This window comes from Malurus melanocephalus, unplaced genomic scaffold, assembly GCF_030028575.1.
Source record: "Malurus melanocephalus ecotype Western Australia unplaced genomic scaffold, MMel_1.1 scaffold_371, whole genome shotgun sequence".
Classification (NCBI taxonomy): domain Eukaryota; kingdom Metazoa; phylum Chordata; class Aves; order Passeriformes; family Maluridae; genus Malurus; species Malurus melanocephalus.
Genome location: NW_026623603.1, coordinates 451,650 through 466,759, shown reverse-complemented (window position 1 = coordinate 466,759; position 15,110 = coordinate 451,650). Strand labels below are relative to the sequence as shown.

Sequence of the window (15,110 nt, the reverse complement as noted above, 5' to 3'; positions counted from 1 at the left end):
TCCCCAACACAGTCCCCACTTCCCTTAGGCATCCATCAGTCCCCAGCTCTTTCTTCGGACCTCTGGTTGTCCCCAGTCCAACCGCTCCACCGGGAACTGGTGCGTATCCCCCTCTCGGTGGGGAAGTGCCCTGGAGCAAGCCCAGCCCTGATCCTCCCCTACCCCGASCGCCCGAGGGTCCGGCTGCTGTGGAGCCCCCAGCTCAGCCCCACCTCGAGGATGCTCCTCGTTTCCTCAGGAGGACCGATGGCCCCTCGCCGAGTGGGAGGAGCAGGCAAAGCCCCCCCAAGCCCTTCTCGGCCCCCCTGCCCCCCCAGCGGAGGATGCTCGTGGATCCCAGCAGCGGGAAGTGCTACTACGTGGAGCCRCCTCGGCAGCCCCAGATGAAAACGCTCTACGACCCCGAGACCGGGCAGTACCTGGAGGTGCTGGTCCCACCGGTGGCGTCACACACCGGGGTCTACCAGGCACCTTTCAACCCCCTGGTCGTGGCCCCGGGGGTCTATGGCCCACCCTACGGTCCCTACGGCGGCTTCCCGGGACTCCCAGCACCGCCACCCTCCGCCCCCTCGCCGCCACACCCCGACCTGCCGGCTGCCGACAATCCCGGCGTGCCCGGGACCCCCGGCTCTGCTCCCAAGGGCGAGGGGCCGTCCCCTGCCGGGGGTCCCGACTGCGGCTACCTGGAGAGTCTGTACTACATCCCCACGGGGATGCGGGCCAGCCCCGGCCCCGAGCAGCCCCCGGCCCGCGCCAGCCCCGCCGCTCCCGAGAAGGGGTCACTGCTCCGGATGTGACAGGATGGACCCGTGTGGATGTCCCTTCCCGTGGCCGGGCTGTAGCCCAAAGTCAGCATCACCCTGGCACGGGAGAGCCCCCTGCCCACGGCTGAGCTGGCAAAGCACCGAGGGGCATTTGGCACTGGTTGGACCTCGCCGGCTTCTGGTGGAAATAGGGACAAAACCGGTATTTTCCAGTGTGAGCACCTGGCAGCCCTGGGGGGCATGGAGGCGTGGACCCCGGCCAGCAAAGGAACCACACTGCTCCTGCTTTCCCCATCCTKCCAGCCCCATCCCACCGATGACCCGGRCTGTTTGGTACAGGGGGGTGATGGCCTGCCCACCACAGCCACAGCTGCAGCACAGACACCCTAAAATAGTAATAAAAATGCTGAAACATTTTTAAATGCTTTAAATCTGCTTGTTCATCCTGTGCTTGTGCGGTCTGTAAAGAGGGGCGTGGGGATGAGCATTTGGAACCTGCAGTCCGTCTGTCTGTCTTGGARTGTCCACCAGGAAAACCCCAGTCCCTGGGAGCAGGACGGGACTGCAGTGAGCCCTGAACCCCAAACCCCAGCCCTGAACCCCAAACCACAACCATGAGCCCCAAACCTCAGCCCTGAGCCCCAAACCACAAACATGAGCCTCAAACTCCAACCTCGAGCCTCGAATCCCAGCCCTGGGCTCCAAATTCCCATCCAGCCCCAGCCCCTGTAGGCCCACCCCATCCCAGGAAGGATTTAGGTTGAGGAGAAGGGTTTAGGCATTACAGGACTGAGTTACAGCAAAAACCTCCTGGAGAGGGGACCCTCGCTCAGGGACACCCCACGCACCACCACCCCCTTCCTTCCTGCCGTGACACCCGGCACGGACGGGCCCCCTCCGCCGGATGCAGGTGTGTTCTGGCCGCGCCTCAGCGCCGCTCGCCAGCCCTGGGCGTTTCATCGCCCGCCCCGGGGGCTCATAGCCCGCCCTGGGTGTTCATAGCCAGCCCCGGGGGTTTAGAGCCGCCCCGCGCCTCCGCCCCGCATTTCGGGCAGTGTGGCAGGATGCGGCCGGCACTGGCAGCGTGGCTGGTGCTGAACCTGCTGGGGGGGACGGGAGCCGATGGCACATGCGGGGAACCCCCCGAGGTCTGGACCCAGTCCGTCTCTGCGCCCCAACTCAGCCCCGAGGAGCGGCTGTCGCCCCACATGCCCGGATCTCTGCTCTGCGACGCCTGCCACGCCATCGCCTTCCAGGTGGGGACCGGGGAGACGGCGTCCCAAAAGCGGGGTGAGAACCCCTGCGGGATGCTGAGGCCTGGGGGGATGCTGTCGGCTCCCTTGGGGCACCCACTGATGGRTATTCCCCATCGGCACCTCAAAAAAGCCCTTGGGGCTCCTCATGGAGATGTGCTTCTGCTGCGGGGATCGCACGGAAGGGGGTGCAGACCCCAGCCCSGCTCGGGACCAGGGTCATGGAGAGGCTGCCACTCTCACTGCCCGGATTCTGCCTTTTTTCACCCCAGATTGAGCAGCAGCTACTCAAGGCAGAGGGAAAGATGGGCAAGAAGGCGCTGAAGGAATCAGACTACATCGAGGTGTTGGAGAGGAGCTGCTCACAGGACTGGGAGAGGTGACAGGGGTGTCCCTGGGATGGGGATGTCCCCAGGGATGGGGATGTTCCCGGGGATAGTGATGTTCCGAGGGATCAGGGTGTCCCCCAGGTACAGGGTGATGGATCCCAAGGGGACAGAGATGGCGTGTCCCGGGGATCGGAGTGCCCGCGGGGCTGTCCCCAGGGGTAGGGGTGTCCCCAGCGACCATTTTCCCTCCAATGCCCCCTCTTCCCGCAGTTACGGGGTGCTGGAGSTGGACGGGGAGAAGCGGCTGTCGGGGCCGGGGCTGCCCAGCCAGCAGCCCCTGAGCGTGATGGTGTCGGGGGGACTGTGGCCGAGCAGGTGAGTCGGGGGCTCGGCGGTGCAGGGGCTCCGGGCGGTGTCCCCTCGCCGCCTGGTGACCCCCCCGGCTCCTCGCAGGCTCTCCAAGATGTGCCACAGCTACGTGGGCGAGCGGGGCGAGGCGCAGATTTACGGGGCKCACCGGCGGGGCCCGGCMGCGCTGCGGCAGCTGCTGTGCCAYGGGGACAAGAGACCCTGTGCCGGCCGCAAGGACGGGGGGCCCGACCCCCCCAAGGCGCTGCAGAACGAGCTGTAGCCCCGGCGCGGTTAATGCTTAATGCCCCGGCGACCTTCGGAGCCGACTTCGTCCCCAGCGGGAGCCGACACGTGCCGGGAGGTGGGCGCCTTCCCGCTGTCGCCTGTCACCGATGTCGCCGCTGTCGCTCGACGCCCGGCCCGGCCGCGCCGGCAGCAGCTCGGGCTCGGTCCGGGCGCGCTGGGAATTACTCTGTAACCCGCGGGCTCTAATGTTTCACCACGGCGGTGCTCCGCGCGGGTGCAGCCCCAATTAAAGCAGTTAATGGCTGATCCGCGCCGGGGCTGCGCTCCCTGGTTTCACAACCCCCAGCCAATGGTCGCTGTCCCGCCCGCCGCCCCTGTCACCGCCACCGCCCGACTGGTGACTAAAGTCCTTCCCACGGCCATAAAACCCCCCCGAGCAGGGACATCGCCGCCGGGGACACGTCGTCAGAGGATGGGGACCCGCTCAGGAGACCTGGCTCAGCCCCAGGTGAATGCAGCCGCCGTCCCTGTCCCCGTCCCCATCCCTTCCTCGGTGTCATCCCAGGGCGGTGGGGAGGGAGGCGCTGACCCGGGGTACTGACCCCAGCGATGGCCAGCGCAGGGCAGGGCTGACAAAGGCCGGGGTGAGCCTGGGGACTGCGGTGGATCCCGGGACCAAGGGGACAGGCTGGAACACTGGGACTGGCTGTGCCATCTTCCCAGCACCTGCGGATCCCCCTCCACACTTCCCAGGAACAAACTGTCACGTAGGGAGCRGCGGGTTTGGGAGCCCAGACCCCTGCTGGGGGTCAGAGCTGGCACCGGGTGGGACTGACCGGACACAAAAGCTGAGCCATGGCCCGATGTCACCCGCGTCGCCCAGGGCAGAGCCCAGCCCCTTTTCCGTGGGACACCTGGGCGCACACTGACCCAGCTCCCACCTCATCCTCACTGCCAGAATGGGAACCCCGCTGGCTCCCCGCCGACCCCCGGCAAGGAGCTGCCTGCGACGGGCAGGGTAAGTACCGGGGCACCCCGCGGGCAGCACCGCATCCCCAATCTGTCTGTAACACACCTGCGGATGGACACCAGCCAGCCGGGACCCCTCCCACTCCCGAGGTCGCGGGGGCTCCCCATGGCGCAGGGTGAGGTGCCCGTTCCTGCGCGCAGCCCCACGGCAACCCAGGGCTGAGCTGTGCCCCCACACAGCAGGACCCCGGGGCGGGCACCGGGCCCCCCCGGCCGGAGGTGGACATGCTCTACTTGATCGAGGACGTGCCCCCCTGGTACCTCTGCATCCTGCTCGGCTTCCAGGTACAGCCTGGACAGTGGCAAATGCCGAGTCCCCTCCCCCCGCGGTGTGGGGCACCCCAGGGCCCCACAGCCCCGCTGAGCCTCCCCTCGCCCCCCAGCACTACCTGACCTGCTTCAGCGGCACCATCGCCGTCCCCTTCCTGCTGGCCGAGAGCCTGTGCGTGGGCAAGGACCAGCTCACCGTCAGCTACCTCATCGGCACCATCTTCACCTGCGTCGGYATCACCACCCTCATCCAGACCACCGTGGGCATCAGGTAGAGCCGTGGCCCCGGCGGGACCCCCTGCCCAGCCCCGGGCCCGGGCGCAGGCATCCCTCCCGTCCCCCCAGGCTGCCCCTCTTCCAGGCGAGTGCGCTGGCTTTCCTGGTCCCCGCCAAGTCCATCCTGGCCCTGGAGAAGTGGCGCTGCCCACCCGAAGGTGAGGGCAGGGAGGTGCGGGGGGTGTCCGACTGTTCCCGCCCCCCGGGACCACCTGAACCCCCTTCATCCCCAGAGCAGATCTACGGCAACTGGTCRCTGCCGCTCAACACCTCGCACATCTGGCAGCCCCGCATGCGAGAGGTACATCCCCCCACCGCCCCCGGGCGCCCCAAACCGCCTGGCGGGCTGCTGACACCCTCTCCTCTGCTTCTGTGTGCCTTGCAGATCCAGGGGGCCATCATGGTGTCCAGCCTGGTGGAGGTGGTCATCGGGCTGCTGGGGCTCCCCGGGGCACTGCTCAGCTACATCGGGCCGCTGACCGTCACCCCCACCGTGTCCCTCATCGGACTCTCCGTCTTCCAAGCGGCCGGTGACCGGGCCGGCTCCCACTGGGGCATCTCTGTGCTGTATGGCATGGGGACACGGGGCACGGGGGGCCAGGGCTGTCCGATATGGAGCCAGGAGGATGTCAGGGGCACGAGGGATCCCGTCTCTCTCCCCCCAGGACCATCTTCCTGATTATCCTGTTCGCCCAGTACYTGCGGCAGGTCGCCATCTACTTGCCCGGCTACCGGCGGGGCCGTGGCTTCGTCCTGTTCCGCGTCCAGATCTTCAAGATGTTCCCGGTAGGGATTGGCTAACAGTATCTTAAGGTGGCCCCAAATCCCCCCCCTTTATCCACACGTGGGTTTGCCAGCGGTGCAGGAACGTGCTGGTGTGTGCCCCGCAGATCATCCTGGCYATCATGCTGGTGTGGCTGATCTGCTACATCCTGACCCGCACTGGAGTGTTCCCCAGCCAGCCCGAGGAGTACGGGTACAAGGCCAGGACGGACGCCCGCGGAGAGATCCTGTCCGTGGCACCCTGGTTCCGGGTCCCCTACCCCTGTGAGTGTCCGGCAGCCCCACGGTGCGCTGGGCTCCCCGCTTTGCCCCGAGGGATGTGGAGACCTGGTGCAGCATCACCGGGGCTGGGGAGCACCTGGAGGGGGACCCAAAGTGGCACCGGGGAGCACCGAGGAGGGCGGGTCCTGGGATGTCCCCAGTTCTGACCTGCTCTGCCCCCCTGGCAGGCCAGTGGGGGCTGCCCACGGTGACCTCGGCAGCCGTRCTGGGCATGTTCAGCGCCACGCTGGCGGGCATCATCGAGTCCATCGGGGACTACTACTCCTGTGCCCGKCTGGCAGGAGCTCCTCCGCCCCCAGTGCACGCCATTAACAGGTGCAGCCAGCTGTTCTCCCCTCCACGATATCCCACTCGCACCGTGGCATCCCTGGGGACCAATCAGGGATGCTTCAGGAGCGCGGGATGGGGACCAGCTCGACCGTGTTGTCTCCCAGGGGTATTTTCACCGAGGGCATTTCCTGCATCATCGCGGGGCTGCTGGGAACCGGCAACGGCTCCACGTCCTCCAGCCCCAACATCGGCGTCCTGGGCATCACCAAGGTACCGGGGCCGGGGAGGGGTCCCGGGTGGGCCGAGGGGCGCAGGCACCGTCACCTGCTGTCTGTGTGCAGGTGGGGAGCAGGAGGGTGATCCAGTACGGCGCCGGGATCATGCTCGTGCTGGGGACCATCGGCAAGTTCACGGCGCTCTTCGCCTCCCTGCCCGACCCGGTCCTCGGCGGGATGTTCTGCACCTTATTCGGTAACTGTCCACCCCCCGAAACCCGGAGCTCTGCTCAAAGCAGCCCTGGGTCACGTCCCCGCAGCTCCACGGGCTAGTGAGCTCAAGGGATGCAGGGCAGGTTTGGGGGGGAACCGGGGCTGCCTCCCCGCGGCTGGGACAGCCCCCGATGCCCGGCCCCGCCGGCGCCGCCGCGGGCACCTCCGGCTGCATCGCCACGTCTCTGCCGGTAGGAATGATCACGGCCGTCGGCCTCTCCAACCTGCAGTTCGTCGACATGAATTCCTCCCGAAACCTCTTCGTGCTGGGCTTTGCCATGTTTTTCGGGCTGACGCTGCCGAACTACCTGGATTCCCACCCCGGGGCCATTAACACAGGTGCGGCACCAGCAGCCGCGGTTTCGGGAGTTTAGGGAGAGAGGAGGGCAGGTCTCCCGGGTGCTCGTCCACCCCGGGGAGCAGCTGGGAAATCCTCACGGCACCGCCGGCTCTGTCCCGCTCTCTCGCAGGTGTCCCCGAGCTGGACCAGATTCTGACGGTGCTGCTGACGACGGAGATGTTCGTCGGGGGAATCATCGCCTTCGTCCTGGACAACACCATCCCGGGTAACTGCAGCACACGGGGCCAGGGAGGGGGAAACAGGAGCACTGGRGCAGATTCCTGTTGGTTTAGAGCTGTCAGAGGGGGTGGTGCAGCATCACCGGGGCCGGGGAGTGACACTGGACATCYCCGCAGGGACGCAGGAGGAGCGAGGGCTGGTGCAGTGGAAGGCAGGAGCGCACTCGGACAGCACSACCAGCGCCAGCCTGAGGAGCTACGACTTTCCATTCGGGATGGGCGCGGTGCGGAGGAGCCGCTGGCTGCGGAAAGTGCCCATCTGCCCCGTGTTCACCGGGTTCAGGGCCCGGGCGAGGGGCAGGGGCGCGGCGGCCGCAGAGGCGCCGGGCGGCACAGACGGSCTCTCGGTGTGCACAAAGGTCTGAGCGAGGGCAGGGTCCCTGGAGGGTCCCGCCCCAGCGCCGGAGGAGCCGAGCCGAGCTCCCGGGATACCGTCGGGGTTCGGTAGCACCCACCAAAGCCAAAGCCAAGGCTTCTGGTGCTCGGCTCGAACGCAGGGCTAGGGAAAYACAACGCTGCTGTTGGGGGACACCCCGAGCTCCGGGGTTCAGCCTGGGACCGCCACGCAGTGCCGTGCTCCACCCCAGGCTTTTGCTGGCTGAGACTCATCCGGCGCTCGCTGAAGCGCGTCAGCCACGGAGCCAGCGGAGCCCCGGGGCCAGCAGCTCCCACCCGGCCGCGGATTATCGGGCCGAGCAGGGTGACCCGGCGGCTGGCACGGGCTCCGCTTGGGCCAGTGTCCAGAACAGCGTTAGGATGCCTAATTTAAGATTATACATTAAAAATGATAAAATATTCAAGTGCACGTGCCCTGCCAGTGTCTCTGCTGCCTCCTGCACCGCTCCCTCGCCCTTTGTGCACTGCAAAGGCGTCAGCACCTTTGCCCGCTGCCTCCTGGGCTGCCTGACACGGAGACACGCTGGATTTAATCCAGGTGGGCTCTGCCCGAGCCTGGTGCAGTGGCACAGGCAGCTCAACACAAGCCCTTGGCAAGCCCTTCCTGCTGTGGGAGCTGGGCAGAGCTGGCTCTGTCGTGGCTGTGCTGGTGACACTGCCCCGTGCCGCCGGTGTTGTCAYCTGCAGGCACAGAGGTGGCTGTCCCCGCCACGCAGCGGGGTCAGGTCAGTCCTGGGCTCGGCTTCAGAACCAAAGTTGAGCTGAGGCRACGTTGCACAACCCCGTCACAGCCTGTGGTGGCACTGCCACACACTCGGTCCCCAGGCTGAGCAGGGAGAGAAGTGAGAAAATCTGTYAGAAGTGAAGATGAGGGGGAAAACCCCCAACTTAAACCCCAAGTGATGCAAATGCAACCACTCCCCACTCCCACGTGCACCAGCCAGGCTCTGGCTGAGTCTCCTCTGCTGCTGCTGTGCCGGTGCTGGAGCGGAGCACGGTGTTRGAGTGTGTGACACCTCTCTGGCCAGCTGGGCCCCCTCCCAGCTCTTTGTCCTCCCAGCCCATTTGCTGGGGCTGGAGCAGGGCTGAGGAAGCCTGGGTGCCGTGCAGGTGCTGCTCAGCCCCGGGGAGCCATCACTTCTGCACCAGTCACACCCCAGACCCAGCGGGGCAGGGGCTGCCATGGACAGCGGCAGTTCCTCCCCAATAAACATCCCAGCGCTACGGGATACAGGAGAGCGATAAAACCAAAGCTACCATGGCCAGCTGCTCCACACGCTGGCTCCTGGCTGCTCAGCTGTCACCACCTCGAGGAGATGGTGGCCAGGCAGAAGCTCATGGACAAACTGCAACAGCGCAGGACTCACTGGTGAAACTCCCARTGTAGATAAAAATCGGCTGAGGAACGGTGCTGAGTTATTTGCTGACCTTCTTCTTTAGGTGCTCAAGCCTAAACTCTGTGCAGGTCAGGAGAAATCCTGGAGCAGTGTTGCCTGCTCTAGGAAGTCCAGCTCTGCATGGGAAGGCAGCACAGAGCCCGAGGTAACTGCACTATAATTTCGCAGAGCAATAGCAAAAGAGGTTGGTGCAGCTGAATTCCCCCAGGGGAGGAGAGRGGAGAGGCTCTTCCTCCTGGAGCAGGAGCGGCTGACACAGCGATGTGGTTCTGCTGCAGGGCAACACCTGCGGGAAGGCTCCACCTCACAAAGCCCGCCCAGCAGAGCTGCAGCTCCCAGCTGCTCCTTTGGTTTAATCAGAGCTAGAAAASAAGACACGAACAGCGGGGCTGGGCTGTCCTGAGCAGGGCCAGGGCTTGGACTCGATCCTTGTRGGTCCAGGACAAGATATGCCATGGAACAAGCGAGGACAGGACAGGAGAGGCTGTTGCAGCACCRCTCGACTCCACAACTCTGGGGGTCCACACCAAGCACCAGGCAGCAGCTTTTTAGTGCCATCAGCTGCTCCCAGAGCTGCCAACAGGGGCAAGYTGGGAACAGCCAGAGGGAAAAAGAAAGGTGTGCATGGAGTGGGAGGAGAGGAATMAATTCCCACCCCTGGMAGTGTCSGAGGCCAGGCTGGCCAGGGCTTGGAGCACCCTGGTCTARTGGAAGGAGTCCCTGCCCATGGCAGCAGAGTTGGAATTGGATCTCTGAAGTCTTTTCCAACCCAARCCAGTCTGTGATTCCATGAYAAGCATCCAGCTTCAGCCAGGATCCTGGGCGATCAGGTTCCACAGCCTTCCAGGCCCTGTCCTCCACACGATGCCAAGAGAGCTCCCGTGCGAGATGMCCAGTTATGAGACAGCCACCACATCAGTTCTACTATTATTTATTTTTTTAAATATTTTTGAAAAAATATAATTTTTTTACAATATTTTCAACTTAAACACTATTCACACTGAACACGTATGGCAGCTTAACCTACCCAAATATGAAGTTTAAGAAGCCAAAACTGTTCTAGCTTTATTAAAAGAAAAAAAAAAACCAACCAAAAACCAAAGAAACAAAAAGTCATTGTGCTGTAGACTATTGTGTAGTGATGATTAAACAAAGCAAGGGAAAAGCACCACTCAAATCACTAATGCTGGGGTTTGCCTGGTTAAATCCAGCTATGGGAAGTCGGATGCTAAGARTTACATAGGCTGTGCTATGTATAGGCGCCCATTCTTGGAAGAAACTGTGATGGATCTCACATCTCCTTGAACATGAAGGGGAAAGGTTTCTAACATGGTAACACACTGCAAAGGACAGGGAACTGCTTCCTCCCAATTGACAGGATGTTAGTTCAGTAGCTGAGATCTACGACTCTGTACAGGTCTGTAAGATTTGGGTTAAGCTCACGATGCTTCCCAGGATCATGACGTTTTGTAAGGGGGAAAATTAACATTAGTAACAACACTGATACCTCAAAGGAAGTTAGCTAATTTGCATAACAATCAGATCTCCTCACTTTCACTTGGAAGTTAAGGCATTATCAGGTGCAAGCTAGCACCAGTTAACACATCTTTAGTTAAAAACAGACCATTCACCGCAAATTCCAAGTCCTGTTTAAAAAGTCAGAGTCTGCAGAAGGTTTTATTAACGTGGTATTTTGTCTCAACTTGACTGGTGCTTCTTACCTCACTGCCTCCTTCGCACAGAGCCAGGGCCCAATTATGTTTCCATTAAACTTTTGACAGATTTACTTAATAACAGTCTCAGCACTTTTATTGAGCATGCAAGACTAACAAAACTTTGGCAATGCATAAGTGTAACACAGTGACAAGAAGAGAGAGCTTTTACAATTAAATCTTCTAATACTGGCTTCACAGTGTGGAAATTGTGCTACATCCACCAAAAGAGGGCCCAGTCTACTCAAATGTTTAAGTACTTCACCCCAGGAACAAACTCCTTTGCGTTTGGATTCAGATTACTCTTGACCTAAGGAAGGGAAAAACAGAAATTGAGGTGAATTGTTATTTTCAACTTCCATTTTCAAGCTGAAGACAATTAGAAGCAGAGAGCATTAGGAAAGGTTTATGGATTTAGAGTAACAATCAGGTATACAATAGGCTTCTTACATTTATCAGCAGTCTATAACCCTAGAAAAGCCCATTCCTCTGTGCTACTCCCTCAGTTATCCACCCTTCCTTAGCTCCACCTGAAGTCTCAGTTGGATGAGGGCTCAGGGAATAAGCAGCAGACCACAGGCATGCAACAAACACAGCAGTTTCCCCTCATGCTGAAACAGCCTTTTCTAAAGTTGAGCTGTTAAAACGTGCCATGAGGTTTTTAAATTTTGCTTATTTAAGCAAGAGGTGACTTGTTCCAGGAACTTCAGCCACTTCTGGGAATTTTATGTGTGTGAGCAGTGTATTGATTTTTTATAKGTCTGTCTGTGACTCCCCTGTCCTCCCCCTTGGCCAGTTACTGCTGCTCAGTGTCCTGCAGTTAGAGGTGGGCACCAGCACCTTCAAAAGGAGCTCTTTATCACAAGGAAATGGAGGATCTTCACTCAGTCTGAAACTGCTGCCTGCAGCTGCTTCAGCTTGGAAAAGCTGGGGTCTGCATCTGAATCTCAGAGCAGTTGTGACAGGATGGTGTGGGATCTGTGTTCCCTACCAGGAACTTTGGATTCTGTCAGGGAAAATAAGCTGCCCTTCCCTTTGAGTTACACTCTGCTCAGAAGTCAGACAGYAAAAAGGGAAACAATCAGTTTGGCTGCTTTCCCCTTCCTTAGAATAGCTACAGAGATCTGCTGTGGTTCTCCCARTCATAACCAGACCTTGGGACAGAGCTCAGAGCAGCCCAACATGTCAATGCTGGCAGATGCCCAGTGACCCTTTCGCAGCCCTGACTCCACTCACTGCCCTTCTTTCACAACATCCCACCCACTCTTGAACTCGTGTCATGGACTGGGAAAAGCTCCACGTGGGTAAGAAGAAACCCACCAAACAGGTCACATCCCAGGAGGACATAGCGCTTCCCACCCACCCTGCACAGCCAGGCTCCTTCCTACTGCAAAGGAATTCCTCTTGCCATCAGCAGCACCCAAAGACTCAACCTTTAGAAATAGGATGAGAAGCTGAATTTACCACCAGATCCTCCAGCGATGAGCTGTCACTGATAACAAGGTCATTGAACTGGTCCTGGATTTGATCCATTGTTTGTGGGAGATCACGGGCTGGAATAAACCATTCATGCTCCTCCTCTTCTTCCAGCATCTCCTGGAAACAGCGCTCAATAAATTCTTCTTCCCACAACTCCTCTTCRATCTGTACAATGAAAAGAAACTGCTTTAGCAACAAATCTACTGTGAGCTCAWGGGTTTTTTTATTCCCAGGTGTATGCACCCAGCTGATCTTCCCAGCTATCCAACAGGACCCCAACCCAGCCCCATGTCCATGCAGCAGGAAGGACATCATTGCTTTGTGCTAGGGACTGGGGCTGCAGCTAAAAGAGAATGGCAGGAGAACMCCCCCAGCCCCAGCTGTTTCATTTGCAGCTTGTTATGAGCTAAAGGAGAAGGAAAATGTTAGACCCAAGCAAAAATTTCAACTGTACCAACTAGCCTGGACTGAGCTCACTGCAAGTATGAGGAAGGGAGCTGTGCCAACACACACAGCCAGGAAACACTCCCTAGGAAAGTGTCCTACGGGACTCCTGGGGAAAAAATAACCACTGCCTGTCACTTGGCACAAGCAGCCTCTCCTTGGCTGTCAAYGTGTGCTCACCCACTGTAGCTCTCCTTGGGAACCCCACCTGATCCCAGCTGCTGTGAGGAATGCTGCCYTGCTGTCCTGGGAGCAGGACAAACCAACCCATGTAGAACTGACACGCAGTGCAGAGATTAAAGCAGTTTTCCTTGGTTGTTCAGTAAACAAGCTTTGGAAGGAATTAATCCTAAAAATTTTCCATGTCCTGCATCACAGTGTTTAAGAGTGGAAAGCAGGGAAATAGAAGCTGGTGTGACTGGCTGATTTGCCCAGTCMCAAGKGAACAGAAAAATGAGTCAGGACAGATTTAGAAATTCACTCAGTGGAAGCTTGAACAAGTTTTCCCATCTATGCTTCACTCTGAAATCAAACACCTCCTCAATCCTRGAGTGGAAATGCAGTCACCACAAACACCAAATCGAAAACATTAACACCAGAGATCAGGAGTGCTGTGTAATGTGGTCCTTGCCCTTGGGGCAAGCACACCCACGAGCTCACCTGGTGYTCTGGGGAACAGGGACTCATCCCCACGTGCTCCAAGCCACCGCCAAGGCACTCTAGAGGCATGGAACGCTGACTCAGTGATTTCCCAGAGCAGCAYTCCAGCCTGGATGGCACCTCCAGGAGGCACTGCCTCCCTCCTGCCGTGGGCACACAGCCACAGGCTCCTGTTACACAGGGCTTGCCTGGTTCCAGGGACTTGGTTACAGGTCTGTATCCCTACAGGTGCCTCAATGACAGCTTCAGGAATATTAAATAACATTTAATGCCACAAATATCTGGAAATTAGGACTGCCTGTTTATATTTTCCAGCTCAAGTTGAACTTGCTCAGGCTCCCAGAGGGCTGTGTCTGCAGCAGCAGGTGACCAGGCTGCCCCCAGGTGTTTATCTGTCTGAGCACGACCCCTYTCCCCTCATACTCCCACTTTTCCTCTGCTCTGACAATGGAATCTGTGCCTGAAAAATCATGGCACAACTCTCAGTACTCCTTCCCAGAGAACCACACAGCCTGGAAGCCACCAAACAGGAAACACAGCACAATAGAACAGTTTCTGTGGGCAAACCTGACTGAGTAAGCTCAGTGCTGCAGGCACTCTGGGGATCTGATGCTCATGGCTCAGCCCTTGGCACAGCCACAGCTGCTGGAGCACAGAGCAAGCTGGGAATAGGGAAAGCATGTGCAAAGAGGGGAGCTGTTCCCAGCTTCCACAGGAGCAGGAGAGAAAAGGGTGACAGATGCAAGGTGGCAGAGGAAGGCAAGGCTTCYTTCTCACTTGCTGGAGAAGGGAGCTGTAAGACTCCAGTATTAAAATGAGTAGGCCTGTCACCCAACTCCCTGTGGAACAGCAGCACTGTTCCCAAGGCAGGTGTGCACCTGGAATTCCCCAGCTCAGCAGCAGGACAGCCGGCATGCCCACACACGAACACCTCCCGGGCCAGCCCTACCCAAGTGCCACGTACATCTGACAACTCTCTTTTCTCCCCTCCCTCCTGCACAAGCAGGGAATTAATGGATGCATTAGAACATGCTGCACTTCCAGAATTTTCCACCAGGACTACAGGAGATCAGCATTTAACTGCCTGAGAAAGGGAGACTTGTCTGTTCCCCARGATCACTCCAGCAAGCTGATCTACAAGTTCCTCTTCAAAGGACTGTCAGTGTGGGACCCCAACTCTGTCCCATCAGCTRGGAAATGACAAACGACAGACAGGACACTGAAAGCAGGGAATGACTTGCCTGCCTGTTRAATTCCTCTTCGTTCTCCATCCACATGTACTCGGCAAAAGGGTTGTCATCCTCGTGGGAGTGCCCGTTGATGATCACATCCTCACTGATGATGCTGGGGCTGGTACTGCTGCGACTTGGGTCCTTCATGGCTGCCACTCCGATCCCAAACCTGCAACTGAGGAGGGCAGCAATTAAAGACGTGCAGATTCCTCATTCCCAGCCTTTGCACAAGCCCAGCCCAAGGGAAGGGAGGCTGCATTTGCATTTGGAGGCTCCAGGCAGCCTTGCCCCGACTGCAGCAGAGCTCTGAGATCAATCACAAGGAACAGTATCAGAAACACCGTTCCCATTGTGTGCAGATTCTAGGGACAAATTAATTTCCCAAACTGAATCTCACCAAAGCCAAGCATCACGGCTAATGAAAAGCAATAGGAAAAAACAGGAAGCACACGAACTTGCCAGTAGGAAAATATTTAAGGCAACATTCAAAAGGAGAGTTTGTTTTCCAAAGCACTTCTAAGTGTTGTGTGTGATGGCACGAGCCAGGTTTCACAGCCTTTTCCTACTGGGAAACCTTGCAGGGAGCAGAAACCATGAGGAACAGACCCTGCATGGGGCCACATGGAAATCTGTGTGTTCCGAGGTGAGACAACACTGCTGCCCTTCCTGTACCATGCTCAAGTACACAGATCAACACTGGAAAAGTTGAGTATTTGTTGGATACTAGTACTGGTAGTATCCATTTTCTTTAAACAGTATGCAAAGTGAGTCAATCAAAAAAAAAAAAAAAAAACCTGACCAAAACCACCATGACTCAAGTCAAATTTGAATGTTTTCCTCATGTTAAAATTCACAATGAAAGTTGCAGCA

General features: G+C 58.7%; 4 protein-coding genes across 10 annotated transcripts in view; 3 read left to right on the top strand and 1 right to left on the bottom strand.

Moving 5' to 3' along the window:
* Nucleotides 1–1,166, top strand: part of PROB1 (proline rich basic protein 1) — a 4,904-nt gene extending 3,738 nt beyond the window's left edge. Inside the window, exon 2 of the mRNA XM_057378686.1 lies at nt 29–1,166. Within this exon, the coding sequence (XP_057234669.1) occupies nt 29–797 (769 nt within the window). The 3' untranslated portion in view covers nt 798–1,166. The remainder of the gene's footprint in view (nt 1–28) is intronic.
* A 555-nt stretch (nt 1,167–1,721) lies between these two features.
* On the top strand, nt 1,722–2,992 carry MZB1 (marginal zone B and B1 cell specific protein). Its single transcript, XM_057378704.1, has 4 exons — nt 1,722–2,020; nt 2,290–2,396; nt 2,617–2,721; nt 2,800–2,992. Exons 1-4 carry the CDS (start codon nt 1,829–1,831, stop codon nt 2,975–2,977), a joined length of 582 nt encoding a protein of 193 aa, XP_057234687.1. The 5' UTR covers nt 1,722–1,828; the 3' UTR covers nt 2,978–2,992.
* A 206-nt stretch (nt 2,993–3,198) lies between these two features.
* SLC23A1 (solute carrier family 23 member 1) lies at nt 3,199–7,342 on the top strand. 6 transcript variants are annotated; one of them, XM_057378699.1, is made up of 15 exons: nt 3,199–3,451; nt 3,902–3,961; nt 4,153–4,257; nt 4,356–4,513; nt 4,588–4,676; nt 4,752–4,819; nt 4,904–5,085; nt 5,184–5,304; nt 5,409–5,565; nt 5,751–5,898; nt 6,018–6,123; nt 6,195–6,324; nt 6,537–6,680; nt 6,812–6,907; nt 7,038–7,342. In XM_057378699.1, the coding sequence occupies exons 1-15, from the start codon at nt 3,242–3,244 to the stop codon at nt 7,283–7,285; spliced, it is 2,022 nt and encodes a 673-aa protein (XP_057234682.1). In that variant the 5' UTR covers nt 3,199–3,241; the 3' UTR covers nt 7,286–7,342. The 6 variants fall into 6 exon arrangements, with proteins under 6 accessions (XP_057234682.1, XP_057234684.1, XP_057234685.1 ...); XM_057378701.1 differs by having other exon boundaries at nt 3,278–3,451; nt 4,156–4,257; XM_057378702.1 differs by having other exon boundaries at nt 3,278–3,451; nt 4,604–4,676; nt 4,757–4,819.
* A 2,286-nt stretch (nt 7,343–9,628) lies between these two features.
* The window catches only part of PAIP2 (poly(A) binding protein interacting protein 2), an 8,500-nt gene continuing 3,018 nt past the window's right edge, over nt 9,629–15,110 (bottom strand). Inside the window, exons 2-4 of one of the 2 annotated variants that reach the window (XM_057378696.1) lie at nt 14,250–14,415; nt 11,890–12,069; nt 9,629–10,735 (exon numbers count right to left, since the gene is read on the bottom strand). In XM_057378696.1, coding sequence (XP_057234679.1) covers nt 10,670–10,735; nt 11,890–12,069; nt 14,250–14,387 — 384 coding nt within the window. In that variant the 5' untranslated portion in view covers nt 14,388–14,415 and the 3' untranslated portion in view covers nt 9,629–10,669. Of the gene's footprint in view, nt 10,736–11,889; nt 12,232–14,249; nt 14,416–15,110 lie in introns of those variants that run through there. The other variant, XM_057378695.1, reaches the window with a different exon arrangement.